General features: G+C 37.1%; 1 protein-coding gene across 2 annotated transcripts in view; it reads left to right on the top strand.

Moving 5' to 3' along the window:
* TPP2 (tripeptidyl peptidase 2) overlaps positions 1-26,837 on the top strand; it is a 49,276-nt gene that overhangs the window by 9,148 nt on the left and 13,291 nt on the right. The window contains exons 5-24 of one of the 2 annotated variants that reach the window (XM_058045188.1): positions 62-186; positions 893-1,056; positions 2,284-2,438; positions 3,404-3,480; positions 4,009-4,136; positions 5,926-6,025; positions 7,983-8,131; positions 8,258-8,373; positions 9,979-10,147; positions 12,013-12,170; positions 12,683-12,759; positions 13,604-13,710; positions 14,510-14,664; positions 15,736-15,852; positions 17,412-17,512; positions 19,460-19,556; positions 19,809-19,946; positions 21,226-21,470; positions 21,671-21,749; positions 23,613-23,651. In XM_058045188.1, the coding sequence (XP_057901171.1) occupies positions 62-186; positions 893-1,056; positions 2,284-2,438; positions 3,404-3,480; positions 4,009-4,136; positions 5,926-6,025; positions 7,983-8,131; positions 8,258-8,373; positions 9,979-10,147; positions 12,013-12,170; positions 12,683-12,759; positions 13,604-13,710; positions 14,510-14,664; positions 15,736-15,852; positions 17,412-17,512; positions 19,460-19,556; positions 19,809-19,946; positions 21,226-21,470; positions 21,671-21,749; positions 23,613-23,651 (2,496 nt within the window). The remainder of the gene's footprint in view (positions 1-61; positions 187-892; positions 1,057-2,283; positions 2,439-3,403; positions 3,481-4,008; positions 4,137-5,925; positions 6,026-7,982; positions 8,132-8,257; positions 8,374-9,978; positions 10,148-12,012; positions 12,171-12,682; positions 12,760-13,603; positions 13,711-14,509; positions 14,665-15,735; positions 15,853-17,411; positions 17,513-19,459; positions 19,557-19,808; positions 19,947-21,225; positions 21,471-21,670; positions 21,750-23,612; positions 23,652-26,837) is intronic. The other variant, XM_058045190.1, reaches the window with a different exon arrangement.

Here is a 26,837-nt window from a genome sequence, read left to right as displayed (position 1 = left end):
GGATTACCTATCTTGTAGTAATTTTGGAAATATCCTAATTGAATTTTGTTTGCTGTATCAGGTAAATAAGCTAATAAAGGAAGAACTTCAAAATCAAGTGGAATTGTTGAATTCTTTTGAGAAAAAATACAGTGATCCTGGCCCAGTATATGATTGTGTAGTGTGGTATGATGGTGAGACCTGGAGGTAAATGACTAAACTTGTCTAAAATCTCTTGTTCTTTACATAAAACAATAGCTTGCATCGAAGACTTGTTATCTTTTATATCTGCCCTCTTTATAGGGTTTTTTTAAGTATTTTTTGCTTTAAAATAGTTGTGCTGTATTAATTGAATTTCTTGACAAAATTCTGGTCCCAAGTGAAGATGGGATAGAATAAAGTCTTATTGAAGTCAGTGGACTATGAGTGTAAGCTGATGGGGTTTTTCTTCTGAAGCAGAATAAAACTGTTTTGACTATCCATTGGTGATGTGAAATAAGACAGAACAAGCATCTGTGCACAGACTTCAGGATGTAACATGGCACATTTCTTTACTGATAATGGGCTTCATACAAAACAGTAAAACTTTGAATGTTTGTGTACCAGCACTGAACATCTACCTTTAGTAAAATTTCTTCCTTGAACTTCCCTAAATTTGCATACTCTTGCTTTTCAAATACAGATTGATTTGAATTTAGTAGTGTTTTGAAAATCAGTTTATTTAGTTTCTGAATCTTAAGTATAAACAACCAAGTTTTAAAGTAGCTGCTCAAAAAGCTATTTAAAGATACCAAAAACACAGAACCAAACTTCTTGAAGTCTTTTTGCTGTGCACAGCTGGAAAGGGTAGGTAACCAAAAGTTTGCAGCAGCTGTGCCATTGCCTTTTTTTGTTTGTTTGTTTTTGTCAACAGAGCCTGCATAGATACAAGTGAGAGTGGTGACTTAGCTAACTGTACAGTGCTGAGAACCTACAAAGAGGCTCAGGAATATGGATCTTTTGGAACATCTGAGATGTTGAATTATTCAGTGAATATATATGATGATGGAAACCTCCTTTCTATTGTGACAAGTGGAGGTAAATGAAAGTAATCTTAAAAACATTTTACTGCTAAGTAGGTATCGTGAGAAGCAGTAGTTTGTATTGGGTCTTGTTTCTGATACTTGGAATGGCTTGAGGCAGCTGTCATAGTACAGCATTTGTTATTATGATTTTAAGATCAATACTCATATTTCCTGAACTAAATTCTATAATGATAGCTCATTACCAAACTTGCTTACATTTTTGTATGAAATATTGTCAACTTTATGTACATAAGCATGAATACATAGAATGTGCCCACTTAGGTATTCTTTAACATGCACATGTATCTTAAAAGCTAAATTAAAGAGAACCTTCTTTCAAAAAACCTTTGTTATGTTTGTTAAATGTAGAGTGATGATTGATTTTTAGTTACTCTCCTTTGTACTTGTCTAGTTTAAGAATCTTAAATATAATACCCATGAACAAAATGGTTATTGATCTTTAATTTAGCTTTATGCAAACTTTTTTGTTATGTCAGATGTCACTATAACTGTATATATAACCACTCTGAACCTGTTTTAGAGTATTCTTTAAGTAATCATGGTTTGTTTTGGAAGCAGACTGGGTGGTTGGGATTTGCTTTGAAAAATGCTCTTCATTCCTCATGAAAATATCCCACCTCAGTAGGGCTACATAAGCAGTTCAGATTTCTAAATAGATGGTAACTTATTTGAGATGTTCCTTTCTGTGTTTCTGTGCAGTTCTGTTTTCTATTCTTAATGCCTGCTACCTGAGTTGTCTCAGGTGTAGTATTCATAACTTTGAGTAGGAGGTGTTGAGCCTGCAAAGTAACTTCTGTTAGTGGAATTAAGTTAATACTTTGCTCCTCTCTTCCTGCTGCCTCCTTTCTCTCTTTAAAAAGCTTTTTGATTTGTTGAACCTCATACAATTAGCCTCAGCCTATTGATCCAGCCTGTCCAGATCCCTTAGTAGAGCCTTCCTATCCTCCAGCTGATCAGCACTCCTGCCCAGCCTGTCTGCACAGTGACTGAGGATACTCTCAATCCTCTTGTCCAGACCATCAAAAAATATTGAACAGGTCTGGCTCCACTGCTGATTCCTGGTGAACGCTGTCACCCTTTTGGTATCAGCAGCACTGGTGACTGGCCACTGACTGGATTTATGTGCTTACAGCTCAATAAGCAAAAATTAATTGAGCTGTAGCATATTGAATTCTTACAAATGAAGTCCACTGAAAAGACATACTTTTCCTTTGCACAGGAGCACATGGGACACATGTGGCTAGTATTGCAGCTGGATACTTTCCAGACGAACCAGAACGGAATGGTGTGGCTCCTGGAGCTCAGATTCTTGCAATCAAGATTGGTGATACGAGACTGAGTACAATGGAAACTGGCACTGGTCTCATAAGAGCTGTGGGTGTTTCTCTGAATAAATTATTAATAAAGCAGTGTGATTTAAGTGTAGAATATTGTGAAACTTCATGCCCTACTTGTTTATAGGCTTTGTTTTATGGTTCTACAGTATTTCCAACAAAAATACCAAAAATTAAAAAAAACCCAAGCTACTCCCCCCCAAAAAAACCAAACCTTTAAGCAATAAATAACACAGCCAAAACACCTAAAACCAACTAGAATATATTTTAAAGCATATTGTAAGACTAGTGTTTTAATATAAAACAAGACTTACATTGCATAGAGCTCTTAGAGTTTCTCCAGGCTAACAGACTTGCAGTGTCTGACTAGCTTGATGCATGAGAGCAGTTACTTGCATACTTGATAAAGTTCTTTGTGTTGTCAGTGTATCTTTTATAGTTACTCAGATCTAGAATAGAGGCAAGTATCTACCTATGTGTTTGTGTTACCTCTTTTTCTTAAGAGTGAGGAAAAATAGGATTCCTTTTAGTGCTGAAAGACCCAAGAGCTTTTCTGTATAATGAATTGATAAGGAAAGATTTTACTCAAGAAAAGGATGTGAAAAGACTATGTTGTGGTCCATAGGATATTTTGATGTAGCAACATGAACAGTAACTTTTTTGCAACTTTTTGTACTTCAATCAAACTGCGCAGGAAAGGAGAATTTTATGTTCTTGAGACAATAGTAGCTCTGTTTGCAGTTTTCTCTTAGGGTAATGTCTTGATTTATAGCTGGGAACATGGAAAGAATAAGGCTTTTCAGGGAACAGGTTTTATAATTTTCTTAGTTCTTTGGGAAAATAGCACTTATCTGGCTGCAGTAAATTATTTTCTAGATTCAAGAGATTTATCTGTCTTTCTGAGATATGTAGCAAATCAATTTAAGCAGATGTTTTTTGTTGTTCCTGAAATCACTTTCATTCTTTGACTAGCACATATTCTGACTTCCATTTTTACTTTATCAGATGATAGAAACAATAAAATACAAATGTGATCTTGTCAACTACAGCTATGGAGAAGCAACACATTGGCCAAATTCTGGGTGAGTAGTACTGTGGTTAAAGTATTTTAATTTCACAGAGGTGGAATTGTATTTGTTGACTTTTCTGTAAGTCAGCTAGTGGCTAAGAGTGAACCATCCAAGCTCACATGATTCATAACTTAAAAACTGTGCAGTATAAGTTTTAAACTGGCTTTGAAAGAGGTAAACCCATTGAAAAAGCTTTTCATTTATAATATGTATATAAATATCTCATTCACAGATTTATAGCACGTACACAAATAATATTTTAGCATAATAAAGAACTTCTGTAGTTGCAACACCACATGATGTGTGAGGTATTTTTTGAAGACCTAGAATCACTACATAATTTTCACTCCTTTTTGAAACTAGAAGATATTTTTGTGGTCAGCTTCTGTACTGGAACCGCCTCTGCTGGATGTGGGAAGCAGGCTGCATAAGCTTCCTTGTTTGGTGAATGGTCAGAGGTTGTACTAGAAATGGGAGCTTTGTCCTGTGGAAGAAAGCAATATTGTTGAGTAAATGATTCATTTCTTTCTCTTTCTTTAGGAGAATTTGTGAAGTGATTAATGAAGCAGTGTGGAAACACAATGTAATCTATGTTTCAAGTGCAGGAAATAATGGTCCTTGCCTTTCTACAGTTGGATGTCCTGGTGGAACTACATCTAGTGTAATAGGTAAATAATTCATTTAGGCAAGTTTTTTGACATTATTCAGCTTCTGTCTTTTCAAACTTTGTACTTTTGTACCATGTTTGATTGCTGAACTAAAATCTAAAAAATTGCCTGCTGTGCTACAAGGTTAATTCTGAGAGAAGCACTTGCTCTATGCTTAGGTATACAAATTTAGATTGTTATCTTCATACAATTCAAGACCTTACATATGTAGAAAAGAGGTGGGAGGCAAATGATCTTGATTTAATGTGGCTTTGTATAAAATTTGCAAAAGAAATGTTTGGTCTGACTTACTTGAATATTTCAGGATTACTTTTTCAACTGTAACTATCTAAGCCCACCACTTTGCTCCAACCCATAGCTGCTGGTAAATGCAACTTAGGAAAATATGGTTCTAAGTTGGATTCTAATTAGTCTTCTGGGAAGTATTACAATGCATTTTGAATTGTAAGAACTACAGTTTTCGATCATCCGTCTCCATCAGATACTCTATTTTTTATTTTTAGTGGAACAGATGTTTTTAATTTGGATAGAAAATAATCCCATGCTAGGATCTAGACAAGTCCTTGTAGGGGAGGAATTTTTCCAGCTGTAGTGTCACTGCTGTGCAAGTCTATTACTGTCATTAAAATTCTTTTTCTGATAGGCTAATATATTGAGTTATAAGATTCAGCAAAATGTCTGGCATTCAGGGGTAACTTCCTTAGTCTTAATTTTTAAATAAATCCTTTATTGTCTCACTGCTTCATTACACAAGATGCTTTTTAAGTGTCAGAATTCTTATGCAAGGAGACCAGTATGTAAGGAGACTAGCATGAAACCTTGGAAGCTGGAGAGCTGCTATTCCAGGGCAGCTAGTAGAATTAATGCTGATTACTTTCTGGAAGTTAATCTGCTATTAATTCTCTACTGAGACTGGGGGTTGGAACTGGAACTAACGAGTTCTTTTCAGGTCTGCACTGGCTTTGCTCTTACAGTGCATCTACTCTGTCAATTCAGCTTAGTTGTGTCACTCTAGAGACAGTGTGATTATTCACTCTGCATGCCAAGTAGTTTGCTCCTGTCTTCCATCTGGAGTGAACCAGATAGAGTTTTTGTTTTTTGAGGGTAAAGCAAAATACAGCTGACAGGTTGGCTTAGTTCACACAGAGACAGCCTTGCCAAATTTGTCAGCTTGGTATGGTAGTTTTGTACCACCATGGTAGTGCTTGTGCTGTAAACAAAATCATAGCTGCAGTGTGCATCCTTGGCATTCTCTTCTACGATTGCTGCTTTATCAGGCTTCGATGCAGTCATTTACATACTCTGTGTGCTTGGAACTGATACCCAGTAAAGACTGTCTCCTGAGTGAGATGTGTGGATATGGTCATTTGCTCCAGGGGGTGTAGCTGGGAGCCACGTGAACATGAACCAGTTCACATGGATTGCTCTGACGTGCAGTTGTTGTAGTTGGTGGCAGAGCAGTGTAAACAGAGGAAAGAGGTGCAGGAGAGGGAGAAGAAATGTATGAGTTACCTGTTGAGAAAAAAGTGTAGAAGGTTATATTCCAACTGAATAAAAGTGAAACTTGGAAGTTTGCGTGATATTTTACTATTATACAGTGTGCACCCATTAGCATTGTTACTGCATAGCCTTGCAAAAATATCTAGATTTAATGAGATGGAAAATGTGTGTTTCCATTTTAAATGTCAAGCAAGAATTCTTCTCATAAAGAGTTAAAACCACAGAAGAATATTGCTTTAGTTCTTAATAAAATTTATATTACATCTAAAACGCTTGAATTTTTTTACAGGTGTTGGTGCCTACGTGTCACCTGACATGATGGTTGCTGAATACTCTTTGAGAGAAAAACTGCCAGCAAATCAGTACACTTGGTCATCCAGAGGGCCTAGGTAGGTTATATTCCAAGAAAATTGATTACTTTGGGGGTCAGGTGATTAACTCAAAAATCTAAACTGGGTCACTAATACCAAAATGAACGTATTTCTTCCCTGTGAAAAGAGCATAACAAGCCTGCTCTTCTGGTAACACTTTTATATATTGGGATCTAGAACTCCTAGAGGGGAGGGAATAGCATGGACCTGCCTCAGCACAACCTGTATTTTCCAGAAAAGTATTTGGGTGCAGATCTATTCAAAGATGATAAAAGTTACTGAAGGGTTGTTTGGAAATTTGTTTGGGTTTTTTTGTTTACTTTTTTCCTATAGCATTTATTTCATTAGGTTAGTGTGGTGAAGTTAAATGTGCTGTAAGTGATGAAGATTAAAATAAATACTGTTACTGCAGTGGTGTTAGTTCTGTGACAGTGACATTGCTGTGATGGTGTAGTTTACTCAAGGGTGTTTTTGGGTTCAGTAGAGGTGTGAGTGAGCAGAAAAATTGCTTTCTGCCTTACACTACAGAAAATTTTCTGAAATATGTGTGAAAGAAATTTTAAGGGCAGTGTAAACTCCAGTTTTTACTTTATTTCTCAGAAGCATCTGATAGTAATGTGATAGACAAACAAAAACAATAGTAACATCTTTTCTTGAGTTCTTGCTTATGTTTAGACTTTGGAATTGTTCTCTAGCTGTTCTGGTGTTTATATTTACCAGCAAGTATATCGTTTCAAGAATCTTACGATGAAGGATTGTCGTGTTTTGTGTAGGGAGAAGAGAAGTGTGCTCTCTGCCCTCAGCTGAGAAAGGAAGATTGATTTATAATTAATGTTGATAGACACACACACACGCACACACATATCACTTTTTGTGTGCTTAGTCACTGTGCCCTGTAAAATAGCCAGCTGAAAGGCCAAGTCTGGCCGAAGGAGGATTCTCCTTGTTTAGGGTGCAGTATGCAGATGACAGGAGAGTTCCTTAGGTTTGCTAGAGCAGTCTTGGTGTAGGGATCAGTCTGTCCCAGTAAGCAGTAGAGGCTTTCAGGCAGATGTGCTGTGCACTGCTTGTCCCAAGGTGTTGGGATGCAGAACCTTTTTATGGGTTTATAAAATATGTCCAAATGTCACATTGCCATTTCATACTTGGAATATTCTGATTTCAGATGGATTTTAGATATATGAAGCTGTTAGTGTGGGATATAAGCACCCTAAAATATCCTGCCTCTCTACAGAACTAAATAGCTCAGGCACAGGGCTGTCCTTATTCAAGTAGTGCAATTTTTGTCTATCCAGAGCAAGAAAGATGGAGCACATCTGGCTTACAGAGTTGAAGACTAGATGTTATTCTAACTGTGCTGTAGGCACACAGTTCCTCTGTTCTTAAATATGCGTGAAAGAAGAAGTGGAGTTTAGGGATCAGGCCCAGCTGATCCTGACCTACATCTTGACATTACTTTTTATGTGTTCTCCCCTTGGCCTCTTGTCTCAGGCTTGTAAATTCAAAACTTAACCTGGTAGTGAACTATCAGCATGCAAAATTAGAAGTCTAGGTTTTGGATCTTTTCTAGCCTTCCTCCTCCTTTTACTATTATTCTTGAGAAGTAATAGCCATTGAATAGGCTATGTGGAATATGAATTTATGTATTGAAGTGTTTAATAGGTTGGTTTGTGTGCATTTTGTAATTCAAATCCCAGAAAGTATTCTGCTGGCTAAACTCAAGCCTGGTGGAGAATATTGAAGGAGTGGAAAATTTAGAAACCTCTCACTGTGAAACAGGCACAGCTGATGATTAACATGACATTTTAAATTGTTAGTTGGTGTCATGCTTTTTCTTAGGTTTAATGGGTTAATGGATTTATTGAAGTAAAATGCAGTGAGTATTCTCTAAAGCGATTTTTTTTTAAATGTACTGATAACTTTATCTTAAATTGTGAAAAAAAAAGGTGTTTTAACCATTGCTTTTTAATGCTAGCACTGATGGAGCCCTTGGAGTGAGTATCAGTGCCCCAGGAGGTGCTATTGCTTCAGTTCCAAACTGGACTCTGCGAGGAACACAGCTCATGAATGGCACATCCATGTCTTCTCCCAATGCGTGTGGAGGCATTGCGCTAGTGTTGTCAGGTAAAGTGCTACAATGTTAAACATAGATGCATCATCTAAAAGAGGTTAGATACTTTTTCCTCTTAAAAACATGCTGTCACTTTCAAATATTTTGTTGTATCTAGTAACACTTATTTTTTATTTCAGGACTTAAAGCTAATAATGTTCATTACACTGTTCATTCTGTCAGAAGAGCATTAGAAAATACTGCAGTGAAAGCTGAAAACATAGAAGTATTTGCACAAGGACATGGTATTATTCAGGTATTTGAAAGCAAAAAAACCCCAGTATAATATAAATAACTGCTGGTGAAAAACTAACCCACAAAACAGCCAGAACAGCTTTTGAGGTGATCTCACTCAGTTTGTTCCATGCTACTTGATTCTCAAATCTCACTGGGGAAGAGGAAGGGAATGTAGTGGGAGGGGAGGAGGAATGAGAAGGTTCTTCCAGTTTCAGCATGCAGTTACTGTAAAATAAATGTGATAACTGGACACATTCTTAGGCTGATCAAAAAGATACATGGACATAAAAGTGGCATGTAGGTTTTTGTTACCCACATGTGGATTTAGGCACCACATGGGCACCTAGATTCTGTACTAATGTCCAAAAATGTTTTTAAGTATTGTCAGAGACAGCTGAACTTGTTCTGTCCAGACAAAGCTGGGACTGTAAGTTCTGGGCAGTGGAAACAGATACCCACACTGGTTCACAGAGAAGTACAGCTGCAGTTGTACAATGACTTTGCTGCAGGTCTGCACTGAACAGTCTGAGTGCTCATTGTTTCTTGTGGGCTTCAGAGTCGTTTGGAAATCTGTGATGTGATCCTGTGTATGGTAAAGGCATACTGACTGTCTCCCTATGCATTAGCTTATGTTCTTACACAGCTGGGCCTGGTTATTGCCTACAGTCACTCCTGTCCTAGTCTAATAGAAGTACTAAGATTTTTTTCTTGTGCTTCAAAATGTCAGCTATTAAATGCTTAGTCCAAAATTCAAGTTATGGAGATGCTAGAACCTAGTAGGTAATGCCTATTAAGCACATCTATAATGCTGAGTTTGATACAGAAGGCAGCAGTGGTTGTAGCCATATCAAATAAAAAATAGAATGCACCAATCATACTTGGTGTTTTAGTAGCCTATGATTAAATCACGTGCTAAAATGTGATTAGAATTGATCTTGGAGACGAGGTGTTGTATGTCCACTTGTCTCAAAGGAGAGTGCCCTAATCTTCACTGGTGAAGGTACCTTGCTGTCAAGTAGAAGAGAATTTAAGATTTTTGTAGTCAGTAAAATAACAAGTGAGGTGGAGAGGTGTCTTTTTAAAACAGGGATATGAATTTTTTATGTGAGTTGATTGTGACATCTCATGTACTTAAACCCAGAGCTGGATTTCATGACCTGATTCTTTTACTTTGTATCAATATACGAGACTTGCATGGGTATTCCATTGCCATTTTTGTTAATTGCTCAGCTTCTTATAGTATAAAAATTTTAAATGTTTTAACTAGTGTTGCTCCACCTACGAAAAAGTCACCTAAATTAGAATAGTAGGTTTGGGCCTTGAAGTCCTCTTCTTCAGTGTAATGTCTGAATAGGAATCTTTTTGTGTATTTGTAGCAGAGGAGACTTGGCCTTGTTTGTTTTTTCAAATGTTCTTGGCTTTCTGGCTCTCTGTGGCCATTGCAGACTGCGAAAATTGCCTCATTTTCTGTACTGAGTGTCGTGCAATTGCATGTTGCTCAGATAGCATGTGAGGTACTTCACTGTTTCTTACTGTGCTTGCTAAACATTTCATATTGAAGAGAATATGCATAAATTGCTATTAAGTTGAAATTTGTTAATTTAGAACTTGCTCTTTCTAACAGGTTGATAAAGCCTATGACTACCTCATTCAGAATTCATCATTCACAAGTAACATCGGCTTCACAGTTACTGTCGGCAGCAACCGTGGAATCTACCTCAGAGATCCAGCCCAGATAGTGGCACCATCTGATCATGGGGTTGGCATAGAGCCTGTCTTTCCTGAGAATACAGGTAGGAAAGAGCTTTAGTAGGTGGAGGTGCAGAGAAATCCAAATGTCAACTTGACACAAAAAGCTGTGATATGATGAGTGATAGGAGTCTGTACTGTAAAAGGAGTCAGTGTAACCATAGTTTCATGGTCAAGGAAGATATGCAAAATAAACAACTTTTCCTTTTCAACCTCAGACTTACATGCAGGGCTTTCATGTTGTTTGGGGAGACTTGCTTCAATGCTTTCTCTCACTGAAAAAAAGAGTTCTCTTTGTTCTGTAGAAATTTAAAGTCACGTTGGTGAGGCTTTGGAGAAACAAAAAGAGTAACCATAGATCCCTGATGTTTCATGAAATTACAGAACTTCAGGGTTTGTGTTGTAGATAACTTTTGGTGAAGGTTGATAATTGTTCTAAAGATGAGACCACTTACCCAGAAATTAGTTTCTCAGTTATTTAAAGACTATAAATTCTAGATTTAGAATTTAGAAGGGCAATACAGGAATTTCTATGGATTAGATTTAGAAGGGCAGTACAGGAATTTATATGGTTTTTATTACTAAAAGGGTAAAAATAAGTTGTGCAGATGAAAATAAGGTTTAACCTTTTTTTCTGCAAACCCTTTTGCCCTGCTTTATTTAATAAAAATTGGAACTCACTGAGACTGAATTATGTTGTATTTAGAAAGGGAGCTGTGTGAGAGCTTGTTAATGAGTGTATTCCTTTCCTGAAACCAGTGGTCATCAAGAAGGTTGGCATGTGACAAAGGGATGAGTTTATTTAGGGGCAGAAAGGGTATGAATTAGGGCAGGTTACTGACTCTGAATAACTTAATTGCTTGACGGCTTACATTGCAGTCAGTGCATTATAAATTTAACGTGGCACAAAATAATTGTTCACTAAACTTCTGCAGGAAATAAGCAATCTAAAAACAGGAATTTGCAATGAATGACTGGCACTGGTGCATAGGTGTTGTTTCCCTAGTTTTCCCTGGTAGCTGTTTTCCCTAGTTATTTCTGTGCTGTGTCTGGTGTCTTCAACCAGACTGAGTTTGAGAAACTCTAAATAAGAGTTTAGGGAGGCTGATGGCTCAGTTTGTCTGTTGAAGCTCTCTTCAAGCTTTTATTGCTTCTGCTGTACTTATAATAGAGTGTTATTTTCTCTGCTTAATCTAGATATGATGAAATGTCTGAAAATTAAGATAAAATTAATTAGGACTAAAACAGAAAAAAGAAATTGCAAAGTGTCATTAATTTTTTGAGTGGGAGGAAGCTGCTGATAACTAAAACATTTCAACATTTTAACTGCTCTGGATGCTTTTCTGGAAGCTGTGCCTTAATGCATAGCGTTTTTGGCATAAAAGCTAATTTGCAGAATCTGCCAGATTGTTTGCAAAATCTGACTAGATTATCATAGTAATTTTAGTAGACATTACCTCTTGCTTAGTATGCTTTATAATGTAGTTTGGTAATTAGCATAGCGTTCAGAATCAGTGTGATTGCTTTTTATTGTATTTCTCTGCATTAGGTGACAGTTTATCTGTAGAAGGAAGTTTATGCCTGCTTCCAGACTATGTTGTGGGTAACTGAAGCCTTGCTTAGCAGCCTGCCTTTGGCTTTGTCAGGGTTGACTGTTTCAGGGGAGAGGAATTTCAAAGCTGGATACCACCTTTCTTTTACTGCCTACTGTTGCTGTTCTTTTTTTGTCAAGTTAAAAGAAGTAATAAAGAACACTCCCTTTGTGCAGAATCAGAGATCCAGGGGCTCTAAGAAATTGGTTCCTATTATATTTTACCAATGTGCGTATTTTAATGGCAAATGCTGTCACAGTGGATTCTGTGCACATGTTTGTGTTACTGAATTGATTTTATAATTTGTTTACTGACAGAAAACACAGAAAGAATATCTCTCCAGCTTCATTTAGCTTTGACTTCTAATGCACCGTGGGTCCAGTGTCCTAGTCATTTAGAACTCATGAACCAGTGTCGACACATAAATATTCGTGTGGATCCACGTGGCCTGAATGGAGGAGTACATTATACAGAGGTATGGAAGTACTGGTGTTCTGAGCACTCTGTGCCCTTGTGTGTCCTTATGGGGTCTCTATGAACTTTTTATGGAAATGATATTTAAGGAAATAAAATCTTTGAGCTTTACAGAACATAAAGTAGTGCTACAATGTATTTTAGTCTATACAGACTGAAGCCAGGGTTCAGCAATTGTTGGGCTATACAATGTTGCACATGTAGCACATGCCTGTAGAACTTTGAGTATCTCTGTTTGAAAAGTAGGAGCATATAGTAAACATAAGCCAAATGAATAACTATTGATTAAGTTTTTTCCCTCTGGTGAAATGAGTCAAAATGGGAAAAATATTTTCTTTTTCCTCAGTGATTGTCGGTATTTTACTGTTTCTAGGGTGACAGTGCTTGAATGACATTTTCTCCTCGGTGACAACTACAAAGATTCAAAATACTTTGCAACTGGTTTAAGTTGAATGTTGTCTTCTATAGTTTGATTTTGACCAAAGATTGAGTTGTTGTATTTTATTTTGTTAGGTGTGTGGATATGATACAGCAATGCCTAATGCAGGCCCTTTATTCAGAGTTCCAATCACTGTTGTTATACCAACAAGGTGAGTAAATCCAAAACTCTTGAGAGTTTCTACAAAAACCTGAAAAAATTCTTACAGCAGGCTTATGCAGTTGTGACATTTTTTAATAGTTTGGTCATGACAACAATGTGTCCTGCTGGGCTTAGCCACAGTGGCAGCAGCTTCCTGTTTTATCAGCATACAGATGCCCTCTGGCTTGTTGACCAAATTATCAATCAATGTACTGTTCATATGTGTAGGTCAGCTGGAGTTTGGTTTTTCATTTCTGCCTGGGAACTAGAGTACATAGAGCCAGAGGGCATTATTGGGCCCTTGTATACATTGGGATAGTCTTTGATCATGACTTAATACAGTGAGTTTAGAGTTGGTATGGTGCCCATCAAATTTTTAACCATTTTTATGGTTAAAAATAAGACTTAAGTGATGTTGATAAGGAAGGAGAATATTTTAAACCTGTTTGGTGGACAATCTGCCCTGAGGGGGAAAGACAAAGTAACTGTTCTCTCATTCATTCATGGAAATATTGCTACTTCCATACCTTAGCTCACTTCAGTGGCAATTCGCTCGGCCAGGAAAAACAGATCCACTGAAAATGAGGATTTTATGATATTTCTGTTTAGTCACTGTAATTTTTGGGATGGTATTTACATTGTGTGGTGGAGCTGACATTTTGAATGTGGTGGAGCTGAATCTTTTTGAAATGCTGTACTGCCAGATTCTGTATTAGTAGGATTAATATAATTGGTGTTAAAGACTAAATATCCTCATTGTACACACTTTTGGAGTATTTTTGCATTTAAAAATCCTTCAAAAATTTGCTTCACAGCTTGTTTAACTACTATTTGTGTTTCCTTTTGACATACAGAGTAGATGAATCATCAAGCTATGACCTGACATACACAGATGTTCATTTTAAACCTGGTCAGATCCGAAGGCACTTCATTGATGTTCCCCAGGGAGCTACATGGGCTGGTAAGGAAAATGACCACATTACCTAAATAAAAAATTGCATCTGTCAGACTTGACAAAGTTGGTTTTAAATAATTTTGAGTTCTGCCTGAATAAATACTGGAGGGGTTTTGGCCCATGAATATGTAAACATTTGTTTGATTTTTAACCTCTTAGATGAGTAATTTTGAGTTATTTCATGGTTTTTGGTATAGTAGGATCTTGATTCTAAGTCTTAAAGAAACCAGCCAATAACATTCTAAAGTGGTTGCCTATGCCTGGAGGAATGCCCCATGTTTATGGAAAAGTATCACTGTCTGAGGCTTACCTAGTTTTTAAGGTGTATGGATGTAGTGTTGAAGGAAGTCATAACTGAGGAAAATGTGATTTTCACAATGGGTAAAAAGCTCATAATTTTGCAAGAAGGGAAAAAAGGGATTTTTTTTCCTTTGTCTTTCTGTGTGAGATTACTAAACAATAGTCCTTTCAAAAATCTTTCATTCGGACTGAAGTTAGTGATAGGACTCTTAATTTGCAATTTAGCAATCTGTCCTATACAGGTGATTCATCTGTACTATCTGATTAATTTTGACTGTTTAATTGAGATTTATTTCTCTTTAACCATCCTCTGAACTTAGCTAGTTTTCCTTTAACCTGAAAGAGCTTTTGAAATTAACTGATGTATAAGCATTTTTCACATGTGGAGCCACTTTGGGTACTGCGTAACTTCTTAAATTGCAATTTGCTTGTAAAAGTAATGTTTCTCTGCTTTTCTTCTAAAATTCTTGTGTCTTCAGACTAAGTTTCTTTTTCTTTAATCTAGAAGTGACAGTGTGTTCATGTTCAGCTGATGTGACTGCCAAGTTTGTGCTTCATGCTGTTCAACTTGTGAAGCAAAAAGCATACAGAAGTCATGAGTTCTACAAATTTTCATCCTTACCAGAAAAAGGCTCAGTGATTGAAGCATTTCCTGTCTTAGTAAGTTACCTTAGGGTGGGGTAAATAAAATAATGTATCACTGCAGTTTAACAACTTTTTTGGGATTTTATTTCCTAAAAAAAACCCCACAAACCCAAGACTTTTTGTGTTTATTGCAGTAGTCAGTGCAACTGATTTTCAGTTTTGAAAAGATCTCTAACAGCTTGCTAATGTTTCTGAGCTATTTAGTAATATAATACATGTTAATCTCTGTAATTTGTTTGTACTTGTTCATGCAGAGCAGTTTGTTTCCCTTTCAAATAGGAGCTATGCCTTGTTGGATAGTTAGCATATTTTGCCTTTAGTGATTAATGCAGTAGTCTGGGACACCTTTGTCTTGAAGCCAGAGGTAACTGCCTGGCTCACATTCATACATCCCAGGTACAGGAGTCTTAGCTTGGATAATGCTAGCTCAAAGAGTCCAAAACAGGGAATGAACTAGCAGTTCAGGGATTTAGGTTTAATTGTATACCTCTAATGCCAAAGAGTAGTTATAATTTCTCTGCAATTCAGTCCCTTACCCTCTGGTGGAGGACCATAAGCTATGTTGGTCCCATTGACACATTATTTTGTCATGTTATTTAAAAACCAAAAAAAGAAAAACCCAAAAGACCCCACCAACCAGGCAAAAACAAAACTAACTCAAACATCTCAAGTTTTGTGTCATCTTACTTAGGGAGTGAGTGAGATTTCTTTTTTTAATGCATATTTTTTAGGGGACACACATGAAACTGATCTATGAACTAACCTGTCTGCCTAGTTTGGGGGATAAAAATAGAAGACAGAACATTTAAAAGCAGTACTTTCCTCTGTAGGGTGTACCCTGGCACTCCTTGTTTTGAAGCATTTTTCAATCATGCTGTTTTGTTGAAATTGTCTTATGTTTTCTGAACCAAGTATAATGTCTTACTTGGTACTCTAAAAATCTGTACAATTGGAGTAAACTGGACATAAGAAGTCTTTTTTGAGTTGTACTCCAGTCCTTTTTGTTTTTGTTGGGTTTTGGGAGGCTGGGGTCAATAGAAGAGGAAGATGGGAACTGGAGTCTAACTTTGTGCTTTTCTTTCCCAGGCTGGAAAAACCATTGAATTTTGTGTTGCTCGGTGGTGGGCAAGCCTTAGTGATGTTAGCATTAATTACACTATTTCCTTCCATGGTGTACTTTGTGGTGCTCCTCAGCTAAACATGGTAAGTTTTCCAGAGTGCTTATATTGAATTACTGTGAAATCCTTTGGTTTCCCAGAATAAAACCAGCTTTTCTTCCTTATTGCCTGAATTTAGAAACAGTGAAAGTATTTTTGTACATGAGACATTCATGTTCTCTCTTAAAAGTTGTTAAGTTGGAGTTCAGTTCCAGAGAAATGCCAGTTACCATTATTTGTGATTTTTTTCTATGCCTTTTCATTATAAACCACTAGTGAAAAAAGAAAGGAAAAAAAAAACCCAAACAAAAAATCTAAACTCAACACCAGTGCATAAAACATAGTAAAAGGCTGAAAATAGAAATATGCTTACCAAGTGGTTTATGTAAATAAACTTTGCTGGGACCACAGTTCTTGTAATGAAATATCTAAGCTACCATTTCTAAAACAACAGCACTCTGTATACCATATTCAGAGTAAAATTTCCTTAAAATTTATTTTCTATTCAGTGTTCTGTTTAGATGTGGGGATTGGCTTGAGTCATCATTTAGGGCAGTTGAAGGTTCAGCGGGTGGGGCAGTGTAATGATTCCTAATGGTCTGTGATACTAAGGATTGAAAAAGTTGCTTAAAATGTTAGTGTGACATCTAGAGTGCTGTGTCTTGGTCCTGTGTTCTTTGCTGTCCTATGCAGCCTTGGCTTGGCACTGCCTCCCTGAGGGAGGAGAGTGCTCTCTGAGAGCTGGTACCTGCATGAAGCAGCAGCATGCCAGTCTGTCTTGGCTCCTGCCTTTCTTTCAGCTAAAGGCCAGAGCAAATTGTAGCTCTCCTGTGAGTGAATTTGGATGTATTCAGCCTCTGAGAGCTGAATAAACTGAGGAAGAAAGAGTGGGTAGTGTGTCAAGGTACCAGGTCTTGAACTGGTAGAACAGAAAAAGAAAGAGCTGTTTGTGATGGTGTGCACAGAAGCTGCCCCCAGCCCAGCAGGATTGTACCAAATGAACAATGGACACTGAAAAATAAGAGAATGCAAATAGTCTTGATGTTCCTTTTTGAGCACCAGTAACTTCCATAAAATAAATTCCAATAGTGGTCACATACTAGTGCCTTTGTCATGGGATACTGTTGGAAATAAACTTTTTGAATTATTTTGCCCATAATCAAGTCTATGTATGCAGTATTGTTTCTCTTTTTCAGAGTTAATCTATTCTGTAATAATAGTCCTAGGAAGCACCATAAAATACTTTTTTTAATATTCTATATTGTATATATTGAATTACATATTTAAGGTAAATCATCCTAAATGCACAAACAAATGCAGTCTTGCCTGTAGTATGACTTACTAGTTCTGTACAAAGTATTTAAATTAGGAAATGAAAAGATGAGCAAGTGAAGCTTAAGTTTTATTTATATAAGTTTTGCAAGTCCCAGTATTATCTGCTGTTGTAAAATAGAGATGCACTTGTGACGCTTTCAAAATGACACACTATTACTTGCTAAAGTATGAATAACTACAGCTTATGTTGTATTTTTGAGGATCATGATAGATGGTCCTCATCTGCTGTTGTAAGTGCACAAACATAATTGTTGTGTACTCTTCTTCTAGCACGCTTCAGAAGGCATCGTACGGTTTGATGTTCAGTCCCTGTTGAAATATGAAGATATTGCTCCATGCATAAATCTGAAAAGCTGGGTTCAAACACTCAGGTAGAGTTTCTGGGGAACTGTTTTGAGAGACTGGGAAAACTGCTCATATGTAGAGTTAAAATAGTAACACATTAGCAGTGAAATTCAGGATTACAAAAATATTCTTGTCAAATTCAAAGTAGCTTTGCAAGCATCAATTAATTTGTCAGCATCAGTCAATTCGTCAGCATTCTCTTCTTTGTGGTGACTTTCAAGACAAATTACTTTCCTTAAACTAATTTGAAAGAAGAAAAATTTACAAAGATATTCCACTGCTTCCAGACACTTAGATGTAAAAGGTACTTTAATATCTAAAGAAAAAAAATTTTTAGAGGTATTGGAGTTATTATGTGCTACTATTTGTTGTTTTGTTTTTTTCATTTTGTTTTGTTGGGGTTTTTTTTTGGCTTGTTTTTTTTTTTTTTTCCTAAACAGCTGCTTGGGATCCTGCCAAATTTTGGCCTGGGAAAGCCATCGTCTCTGTCTTGCTTGATTTAAACTATTTTTGTAGAATCTGGTGCAGATTTTTTGGGGAAAACTGTGTTTACCTTGTTAGTTCAACACATGCTGATTTAGGGAAAGAATTTTGCTGGAAAATTTCTAGACAGTGCAGCAGTGATTAAAGCTGCCCACTTCAGAAGGATAAAGTGATACTTTTGAGGTAATTTCACAGTGGTCAGTAATCTGAAGTTTTCCATTATTTGGTCCTGTGAGTGGAGACTTTTAGCTCTGTCTTGTGCTCTTGGGTACTTGTAACTGGAATTGACTAATTGGAATTGCCAGGAGTTTAATGAACATATCACCTAATGTTAGATTCAGAAATAATCCATTTGATGTGCTGTAAATGAGGTAATAATACAGTGCCTTAATATTTGCCTTATTCTTGGTTGGAAAAATGGATGTGCTCTTTACTCCCTCATCTGACAGTAAATGAACTGCAATTAAGTAAACTATGGATAAATACTTATGTATTTAAATCAAGGCAGGAGTAGTATCTCTTGAATGAGCTAATGAGTCATGACAGAGAGAATTACTGAATGGCTTTTCATTCTGTCTCTTGTTTCAAGTGCTTGGAGGCAGGGTGAATGTTAGGGAGACATATCATGTCATATGTGGTATTACTCAGTTCTTAAGACTTCTGTCAGCAGTCTATCCAGTGTCTGCCAGACTAGGAAACTTGGGTTAAGCAGACTTGTGGTCTGACCCAGCACTATATCTTAATGGGTGGCTGGTCTGTGCCCTTGGACAGTGAAAGAGCTGGCAGAACCTTAGAGACAAATTCTCATCATGTAGTTAGAGGTTATCTCATTTAATAAAAGAAAGGTAAACTTAAATGGTGCCAGACCACCCTGATTCTGCTATTTTTTATCTCTGAAGCTTAGATTTTTTTCCTATATCATTATTATTTTGTTTACATTTTTTGATGTTTAAGGTCTAAAATGCTTGGCTGCCCTGAACTTTTGACTGCTTTTCCCAAGTGTGTCTGATTTAATAAACACACTCTGTAGTGTACTTTTTTCTGTGTTACTACTCAAATTACTTTAAGGCTTCTTACATTCTCTGAAGACACAACCTTCTATAAAAAGGAATTATCAATTGTTCTGTCTTCTAATTGCAGTGCCGTTAATCAGTTTTGAAGACAAGTATTGATTTCAGCATGGATACTAGAAATGTAACCTGATTTTTTTTTCTCTTAAACTTAATGGCCTTTAATTTTGAGCATTTGGACATGCCTACTGCATTATTTTCCTTTTTATTTTCTGGCAGTGTCTGTAGTGTCACTAAACTTTGTTTTTTGGACTGACATTAATTTTAACTGAGGAATTAATGCTGCTTGGATAGTTACAATATATGAGATATTATGGCATGTGCTGAATTCAGTTGTATCTCAGAACATGCTTCTACTTAAGCAAGACAAATTTTGATAGAGGATGTTTCTCAAGAGAACTTTTTGTTGTTTAACTGCAGACCAGTGAGTGCAAAAATAAAACCTTTGGGATCCAGAGATATTTTACCAAATAATCGTCAACTGTATGAGATGATTTTGACCTATAACTTCCATCAGGTAAGGGTTATGTTTAAAGTTATTAAACACATCATGTTTTCTTTAATCAGGTCATAATTTTAACTAGCTTTCTCTCAGAAAGGAGGTCTGGAGTCACACTCTAGGCTCCCTACAGTCAAAATTCTGATTTGATCCACTTTAAAAGCTACTGTTGCTTGAAACATGCTACAGTTATCTTTTTGAATATGTATCTAAGGATTGTACGTGTTTTATTCTGTAGTAGATTAAATGCTTTTACCTTTCTTTTAATAGCCTAAGAGTGGAGAAGTAACTCCAAGCTGTCCACTTCTTTGTGAATTGTTGTATGAATCTGAATTTGATAGTCAGCTCTGGATTATTTTTGACCAGAACAAAAGACAAATGGGTTCAGGAGATGCCTATCCACACCAGGTACAGTAATGTATTTATTTTACCTTCTTTTTGCTGAAGACTGTTGAAATATTCATTTTTATTACCTTCAAGGCCTCCTGTTAGCTCTTTACATTTCCTGATGCATAATTTTAATGTTCTTATGTAGTCACAAGAAGTCATACAAGGTTCAGTGATGATGTATTTGTATCAAAAAAAGGTAAGTGTCCATGAAATAGAAGTTTTTTTTTTTTTCCTCTCCTGCAGAAGGAGGAAGAGGAAAAGCTGTTAACTTCTGATTTCTTGTGATTTTGTCTGGTGCTTTTCAAGAAATGAGTTCAAAATTGTGTTGTTCTTTGGTTTGTGTTTTTACAAACACAATGCCTTAAACTTTTCTATGCTGGGTGGAAGATCTGACTTGTGTGCTGATAGAGCAGGGGCTTCTGTATTCATGAACACTGTCCTCTGTGCTGTTGATATCTTCAAACAGCCTTTTTAGTGCTTCAGCTTTGTTTGCTTCCCGTTGCCATCCTTAAAAGAGAAATTTTTTTGCACAACACTTGTAGATACTCCACCCTCTGCGGAATCTCTTTCTGCCTTAACAGACTGTGTGTGTGCCTGGATCATGGGGGAAGTAGGGAGAAATAAAAAAAATATTTAAAAAAGGAAAAAAGTCATAAAAGAAACATTATTCATAATTTTTTGTTTGAAACTGTATTTTACCAGTATGAAATCACAGTTGAACATCATCAATGTAATGGTAATTTTGATAGATTGATTATTCTGGAAGTGTGCAAAAGATAGTTTCAAGAGACGTGCTTTACAGTTTATAAATTATTTTCAGAAATTGCATTGTGTAAGCTTCTGTTCCTTAACCTGAATTTTTAAGATAATATAAAATCTAAACATCACCCTAGTGCTTTGTTATTTAGACCTGGTGAACTATCATGCTGTAAATCTCTGGTGTTGTGCATCATAGGATGATTCTAAAACAATTCTAAAATATTTAATCCAGAAAAAATACCAACAGGAAGCATCACTCCCTAGCCAGGAAGAGGGATATTCTAAGAGCTCTGGGTAGTTCTGAGTTGTTGTTCCTTTCTACTTGGGGCTGCTTTCTGTTTTAGTGTAGCAGTATCAGAAAGGAGACTTAGCATACTGTTGCTGGAATGTGTGCAGATATGTGTTGCCCTGTCAGGTTGATAAAAATTTTTAAAGAATGCTTTCAAAACATGACAGTCTTATTTCTGGGGTTTGGAAGCTTTTTTTATTAATGGTAAAATATTGAATCTTGGCATTTATGAGAACTTCTTTCTTTCAGTATTCTGTGAAACTGGAAAAAGGAGATTACACTATTCGGTTACAAATTCGTCATGAGCAGAACAGTGAGCTGGATCGCATCAAAGACCTGCCATTTATTGTTTCTCATAGGCTGTCTAGTACCTTAAGCTTAGATATTTATGAAAACCATAGCCTTGCTCTCTTAGGGAAGAAGAAATCCAACAGTTTGACATTACCACCGAAACACAGTCAGCCATTCTTTGTTACATCCCTGCCTGATGACAAGTAAGTTACAAAGTGTTGTTTTTCTCATCTGTGTCTAGGCAGCTGCCTCTGCTCCTCACTAAAATGATACTTCAATTGTGTCTTCCTGTCCAGGCTTGGTTATTCCTCCTGTTGCTCTTTTCCTGTTTGGTGTCTTTATTGAGTTTCCGTGGAACCTTAGTGAGCCTGGTTTTAACACTGAACTTACTTTCTTTGAACAGAATACCTAAAGGAGCAGGACCAGGATGTTATCTTGCAGGAAGTCTTACTCTGTCTAAAACAGAACTTGGAAAGAAAGCTGTGAGTATATGGAATGGATGACGGGGGTTTTTTCTGAATTTTTTTTCTAGCAAGCAAATTGCATGCCAGGAAGTGCTGTTATGTATGGGATTAGTACTTTAAAGAGCATTAGGTTTGGTAACATAATACATTTTAGAAGCAGTTGTTTCATTATAAAGTAAGCATAATTTCTAAGTAGTTCTATTATTGTTTTCATCTTCTAATTTCAAATTTAATTGCATTTTCTGAATTTTGAGTTCTAATTATTTTGCTCTAAAATCCTTTATTTCTAGAAGCAACTGCTTTCTTGTTGGTGTGGAGGCTTTAAAATTGACCTTATGTAACTCCCTAGCTTAATGTAATTTTTGAATGAAAAATACATGCATATAGTGTTATGTGCATGTTGGTTCTGTAATACTCTTTGTTGCATGCATGCAATATTCAGCAGAAACATGAGCTTTCTAAACACATATATGTTACTGTTACCAAGTAATAGGAATTTAGCTGACCCAAATGCATAAACAGATTCTCTTACCTGCTACACACTTGTTGTCAACCACTGGTATGATTGTATGCTTCAACAGAATGGTATAAGATCTCTGTGTGTGAGGCTAGAAAAAAAATGACTTTTTTTGCTCATAACACAGCACCCTGTGAAAAATGTTTTTTAACTTGTATGACTCTGTGATGCAACAGTGATTATAGTAACTGTCACTTTTCTGTGTATCTGGTGCTACAGTGCTTAGAAGATTGCCTTAGCTGTTTTTAAACAGATGGTAAGCCTGAGACTAAATTTTAGTCAATCCTGATGATTGTTAGTACTCAGTGATAGTTGATCTATGTGCATATACCACTAGATGTGGCTGAACAACATGTATAAAATGAGAGTATATGTCTTCATAGAAAATAAGTTTCTGAGAGTACGTTGGCATGTACCTTTAGATATTGTTAAGCATAAAAGTTTAGTTGATTCAATCTAAATGGTTGTACTTTTGGGGCAGATTGCATGTAACTGCAGATGATAACGTATTAGGAGAATTTATTTATCAGTGAGGAAAAACCCAGTAACTAGGAGCTCTAAAATACCTATTTTAATATTTCTTTGTGGTACCTGTGAGGTTGCAAGTGTGCTTTTATGAAATCCATGATAATTTAGTTTCCCTAGCTAGAATTGTGCACTTCCTTGAACTATTGATTGCAATATTGCATATTTTATTTTAAAACCAGACTAAATGGCTATATACAGTGGTTTCTGGGATATGAAGCAGTAGATAGGTACATACAGCCTGTCAAATTTCATATGATAGAGAATACTTAAGATCTTACACAGGAAGAAATTCCAGCTGAGGTGTTCCCCATATCATAGCCAAAGGCATTATTGTTATGGTCATATTTCAATGGAAAAAGGATGGTATCAAATAGCAATTGATACTTTCTGCTGCCTTTAGTGAACCTCAATATGTACCAGGAGACAAAAAAGGAGGACTAGGCAGCAAAGTTGTCTCTAAGTCAGTGAGTGGATGCAAGGTAAGGGAACGTGTATCTTAATTTGTCTGTATTTACTATGAAAGAGAGCAATGCCACTGAACAGTCAAAAATCTAAAATTCTGAGGCTGAATTTCTGTAATTTATTTATTGAAGCTAAGTGGTTAACAACACTTGCTTATATTGCAGGAGTAATGGATCGTATATACAGTGATGCATTGGTTTATTGATTATAAAACCTGAAAGAGCATGCTTTAAGAGCATGTTTGATCATACATGTGAATCTCTAAAAGTTGGAAATCTGTAGGTTGGAAGTATAACTGTAATTGTACAGAGAAGGTGTCTCCATCCTGTGTGGTGTGTGCATGTTTTCTTACAGTATGTTATTCTAACTCCCAGGGGCAGTCTGCAGCAAAGCGACAAGGAAAATTTAAAAAGGTACTGAATGTTAGTTTTTGAAAAAGATATACTGAATTCTTTTTGCATATGACTTAAAGAATTTGTCTACCAGTCTTGGTTTTTAATTTGTCTCCTTCATCTACCTGCTTAGACCTCAGTTATTTACTTCAGCACCTTATGTTTACTGGTAGAATGATAAAACACTACTGTAACACATAGCTGAGAGGCACGTGAGCATCTGTATACTTCTGCCATAAGTGCTGTAAAAATGCATGTACTGTTAGTGATCTGCAATTTTTCTTGTTCTTAAATACTCAGGAATGTTCAGTGTTTGTGGTCAAGATTTTTTGTGGCGAGTGTTTCTGCCTATTCTGTCTGCAGATTGAGAATCAAATATGAACTTCAAATTGAATAATTGAATATCTAACTGTATTCCCAGTCTACTAAATTGATAGTTGTCTTCTTTACAGTCATAAAAAACGTACAAGGAAGTTTATACAGTCATGTAGCAGGTAGTAGTAGTCACAGAATGAATTTTGGAACATGTATCAGATAGTTTAGAGAGGGGTTGACTTTTAGTCTAACAGTGTTTAGTATTGTTCTTTCTTGTATTGTCACGTCAGATAATACAATATTTTACCAGCAGTCAGCGTAAACCAGTTTGTTTAAAAAAATGCAAAAATATATTTCACTAAACTACCTACATAAGGTTACTGGGTTTTTTCTTGTTCTTAAGTTGTAAAGGTATTTACTTTCTGTTGATTTCAAGGTACTTTGTTCTGGAGTGACATGCAGATTAGCCAGGATTCCTGTTGAGAACTGTGAATAATGTAGTTTATAGTAATGCTCCGTTATTCTGTGAATAGTAAACTGGAACCTGAACCTGCTAACTTACTCTCATCTTGGTGTAATAACCTTGAAGGAATGAGATTAGGCTTTCCAAGAAGGATTTTAGTGTATGTTGCTGAGTTTTATTTTCATACCTGAAAATCACGCAGATCGCTTTCAGAAAGATAATTTAATATCCCATGTGAATGCATGACTTCCTGGTAAATAGGGTATAAGATTTTCACTAAGTGAATCTCTAATAAGGGCATTAAACTATAATAATAATAATACAATTTGAATTACAAAACCTATTAAACAGATTCCAGAGGTTGTGGGTTTTTGGGGGGATTTTTTGTTGATTTTTTTTTTCTTCTTTGGTTCTAGAACAGAGATTTGTTTTTAGATCTGAGCCCTAAAACCACCCAAGCCAAAATGAAAGCGGTCCTTCTTGTTATTTCCATCTGTTACTCATCAGTGTACTAGCAGCAGCTAAGCTAGCGGATTTCTTCAGGGCTCCATTTTCAGCCCTTCACGTGCTCTTCAGCATCTTCATAACGAGTTGTACACAGGACTGGAAGGGATACTCAGCAAGTCTGCAGACAATGCTAAATTGGGAGGAGCTGTTAAAGGCAGCGAGGCCCTGCAGAGAGACCTTGACAAAATCTGGTGCTGGGTAATCACAGCCCATAAGAAATTCAGCAAGGGAAAGTGCTGGATTCTGCACCTGGGCTGGGCCAAGCCTGGATGTACGGTACAGACTGGGAATGAGATGCTGGAAAGCAGTGCCATGGAAAGGGCCCTGGGTCTCCTGGTTGACGGGAAGTTGAGCGTGAGTCAGCAGTGCCCTGGCAGCCAGGAGGGCCAGAGCGTGTTCTGGGGGGCACCAGGCACAGCAGCACCAGTGGGATTGTCCTGCTCTGCTCTGCTCTGGGCTGGCCTCACCTTGAATATTCTGTGCAGTTTTGGGTGCCACAATATCAGAAAGACTTTAAACTATTAGAGTCTCCAGAGGAGGGTAATGAAGATTGTGAAGGGCCTTGAGGGGAAGCTGCATGAGGAGTGGCTGAGGTCACTTGGACTGTTCAGCCTGGAGGAGACTGAGGGGAGACTTCATTGCAGTCTGCAACTTCCTCATGAGGGGAAGTGCGGCCACAGGCACTGGTCTCTTCTCTGTGGTGACCAGTGACAGGACTTGAAGTGGCCTGAAATTGTGTCAGGGGAGGTTTAGGTTGGATATTAGAAGAAGGTTCTTCACCCACAGGGTGGTTGGGCATTGGAACAGGCTCCTCAGAGAAGTCACAGCATTAACCTGACAAAGTTCAAGAAGCATTTGGACAATACTCTTGGGCACATGGTGTGACTCTTGGGGATGGTGCTGTGCAGGGCCAGAAGTTGGACTTGACGTTCCTTTTGGTCCCTTCCAACTCGGCATATTCTGGGAAATAAAACATAGTGTAGTTCAGGGCACTGTTCTGTAAGAGCTCCAATAATTAATGCATTTTGCTGAGAATGCAACTCAAAGGCCTTCCTAGTTTAAAAATGTTGGTATTTACCCTGCCCTGTCATAGATTTACATGCAGTTAAGATGTTTTCCAGCACAGAAAACTTGTTTACATATTTCTTCAGTGATGCAGTCAGTCAAAAAAATATGTGTAGATATTTCATATTTTTCAAAGATAGGACTAGGCCCTCTTGTAAGATTAGCAGCCCTCTTTGCCACAAGGGCTCACTGCTGATTCATGTTCAACCTGGTGTCCACCAGGATGCCAAGCTGCTTTCCTGCTGGATGGCCCCCAGCATGTAGTATGCATGGATTTATTCTTTTCCAGTTCTTGCAATTATCTTTGTTGAATTTCATGAGGCTCCTGTTGGGCCCATATCTGCAGCCTTTTGAGGTCCCTCTGGATGGCAGCAGACTCCCTGGCATCTCAGCCACTCCTCCCACTTTGGTGTCACCAGCAAATGTGCTGAGGATGCCTTCTGCCTCCATCATCCAGGTAACTAATGATGACATCAGACAGGGTTCAATCCAGAATTGACCCCTAGGGCACAAAATTAGTTACTGACCTCCAACTGTGTGTCACTGACCACCCTCTGGGCCCGGATGTTCAGCAGGTTTCAATCCACCTGACTGCATCTCTGTTTGCATAAAAATAGCCTAGGTTTCCAAAGATAGTTAATTCTTTTATACTGTACAAAAATGTCAAGGGGCTCTTGCCACATAGTAAACAGGTGTCTTTGTTTTCATTTGTAACACAGGTACAATCTGATTACTTTTTCTCCTGGTCTCCAAGCTTTGTCCAGAACAAAGTTAGAATGAAAAACATATCATTGACTTTTTCAGTCTGTAAGAATGACTTTTTGTTGGTTTACATAATGCAGCTTTTGAACAGCAGT

This window comes from Melospiza georgiana, chromosome 2 (assembly GCF_028018845.1).
Source record: "Melospiza georgiana isolate bMelGeo1 chromosome 2, bMelGeo1.pri, whole genome shotgun sequence".
Taxonomy (NCBI): Eukaryota; Metazoa; Chordata; class Aves; order Passeriformes; family Passerellidae; genus Melospiza; species Melospiza georgiana.
Note: the sequence above shows the minus strand (reverse complement) of the source record. Positions and strands in the feature narration are given on the sequence as shown.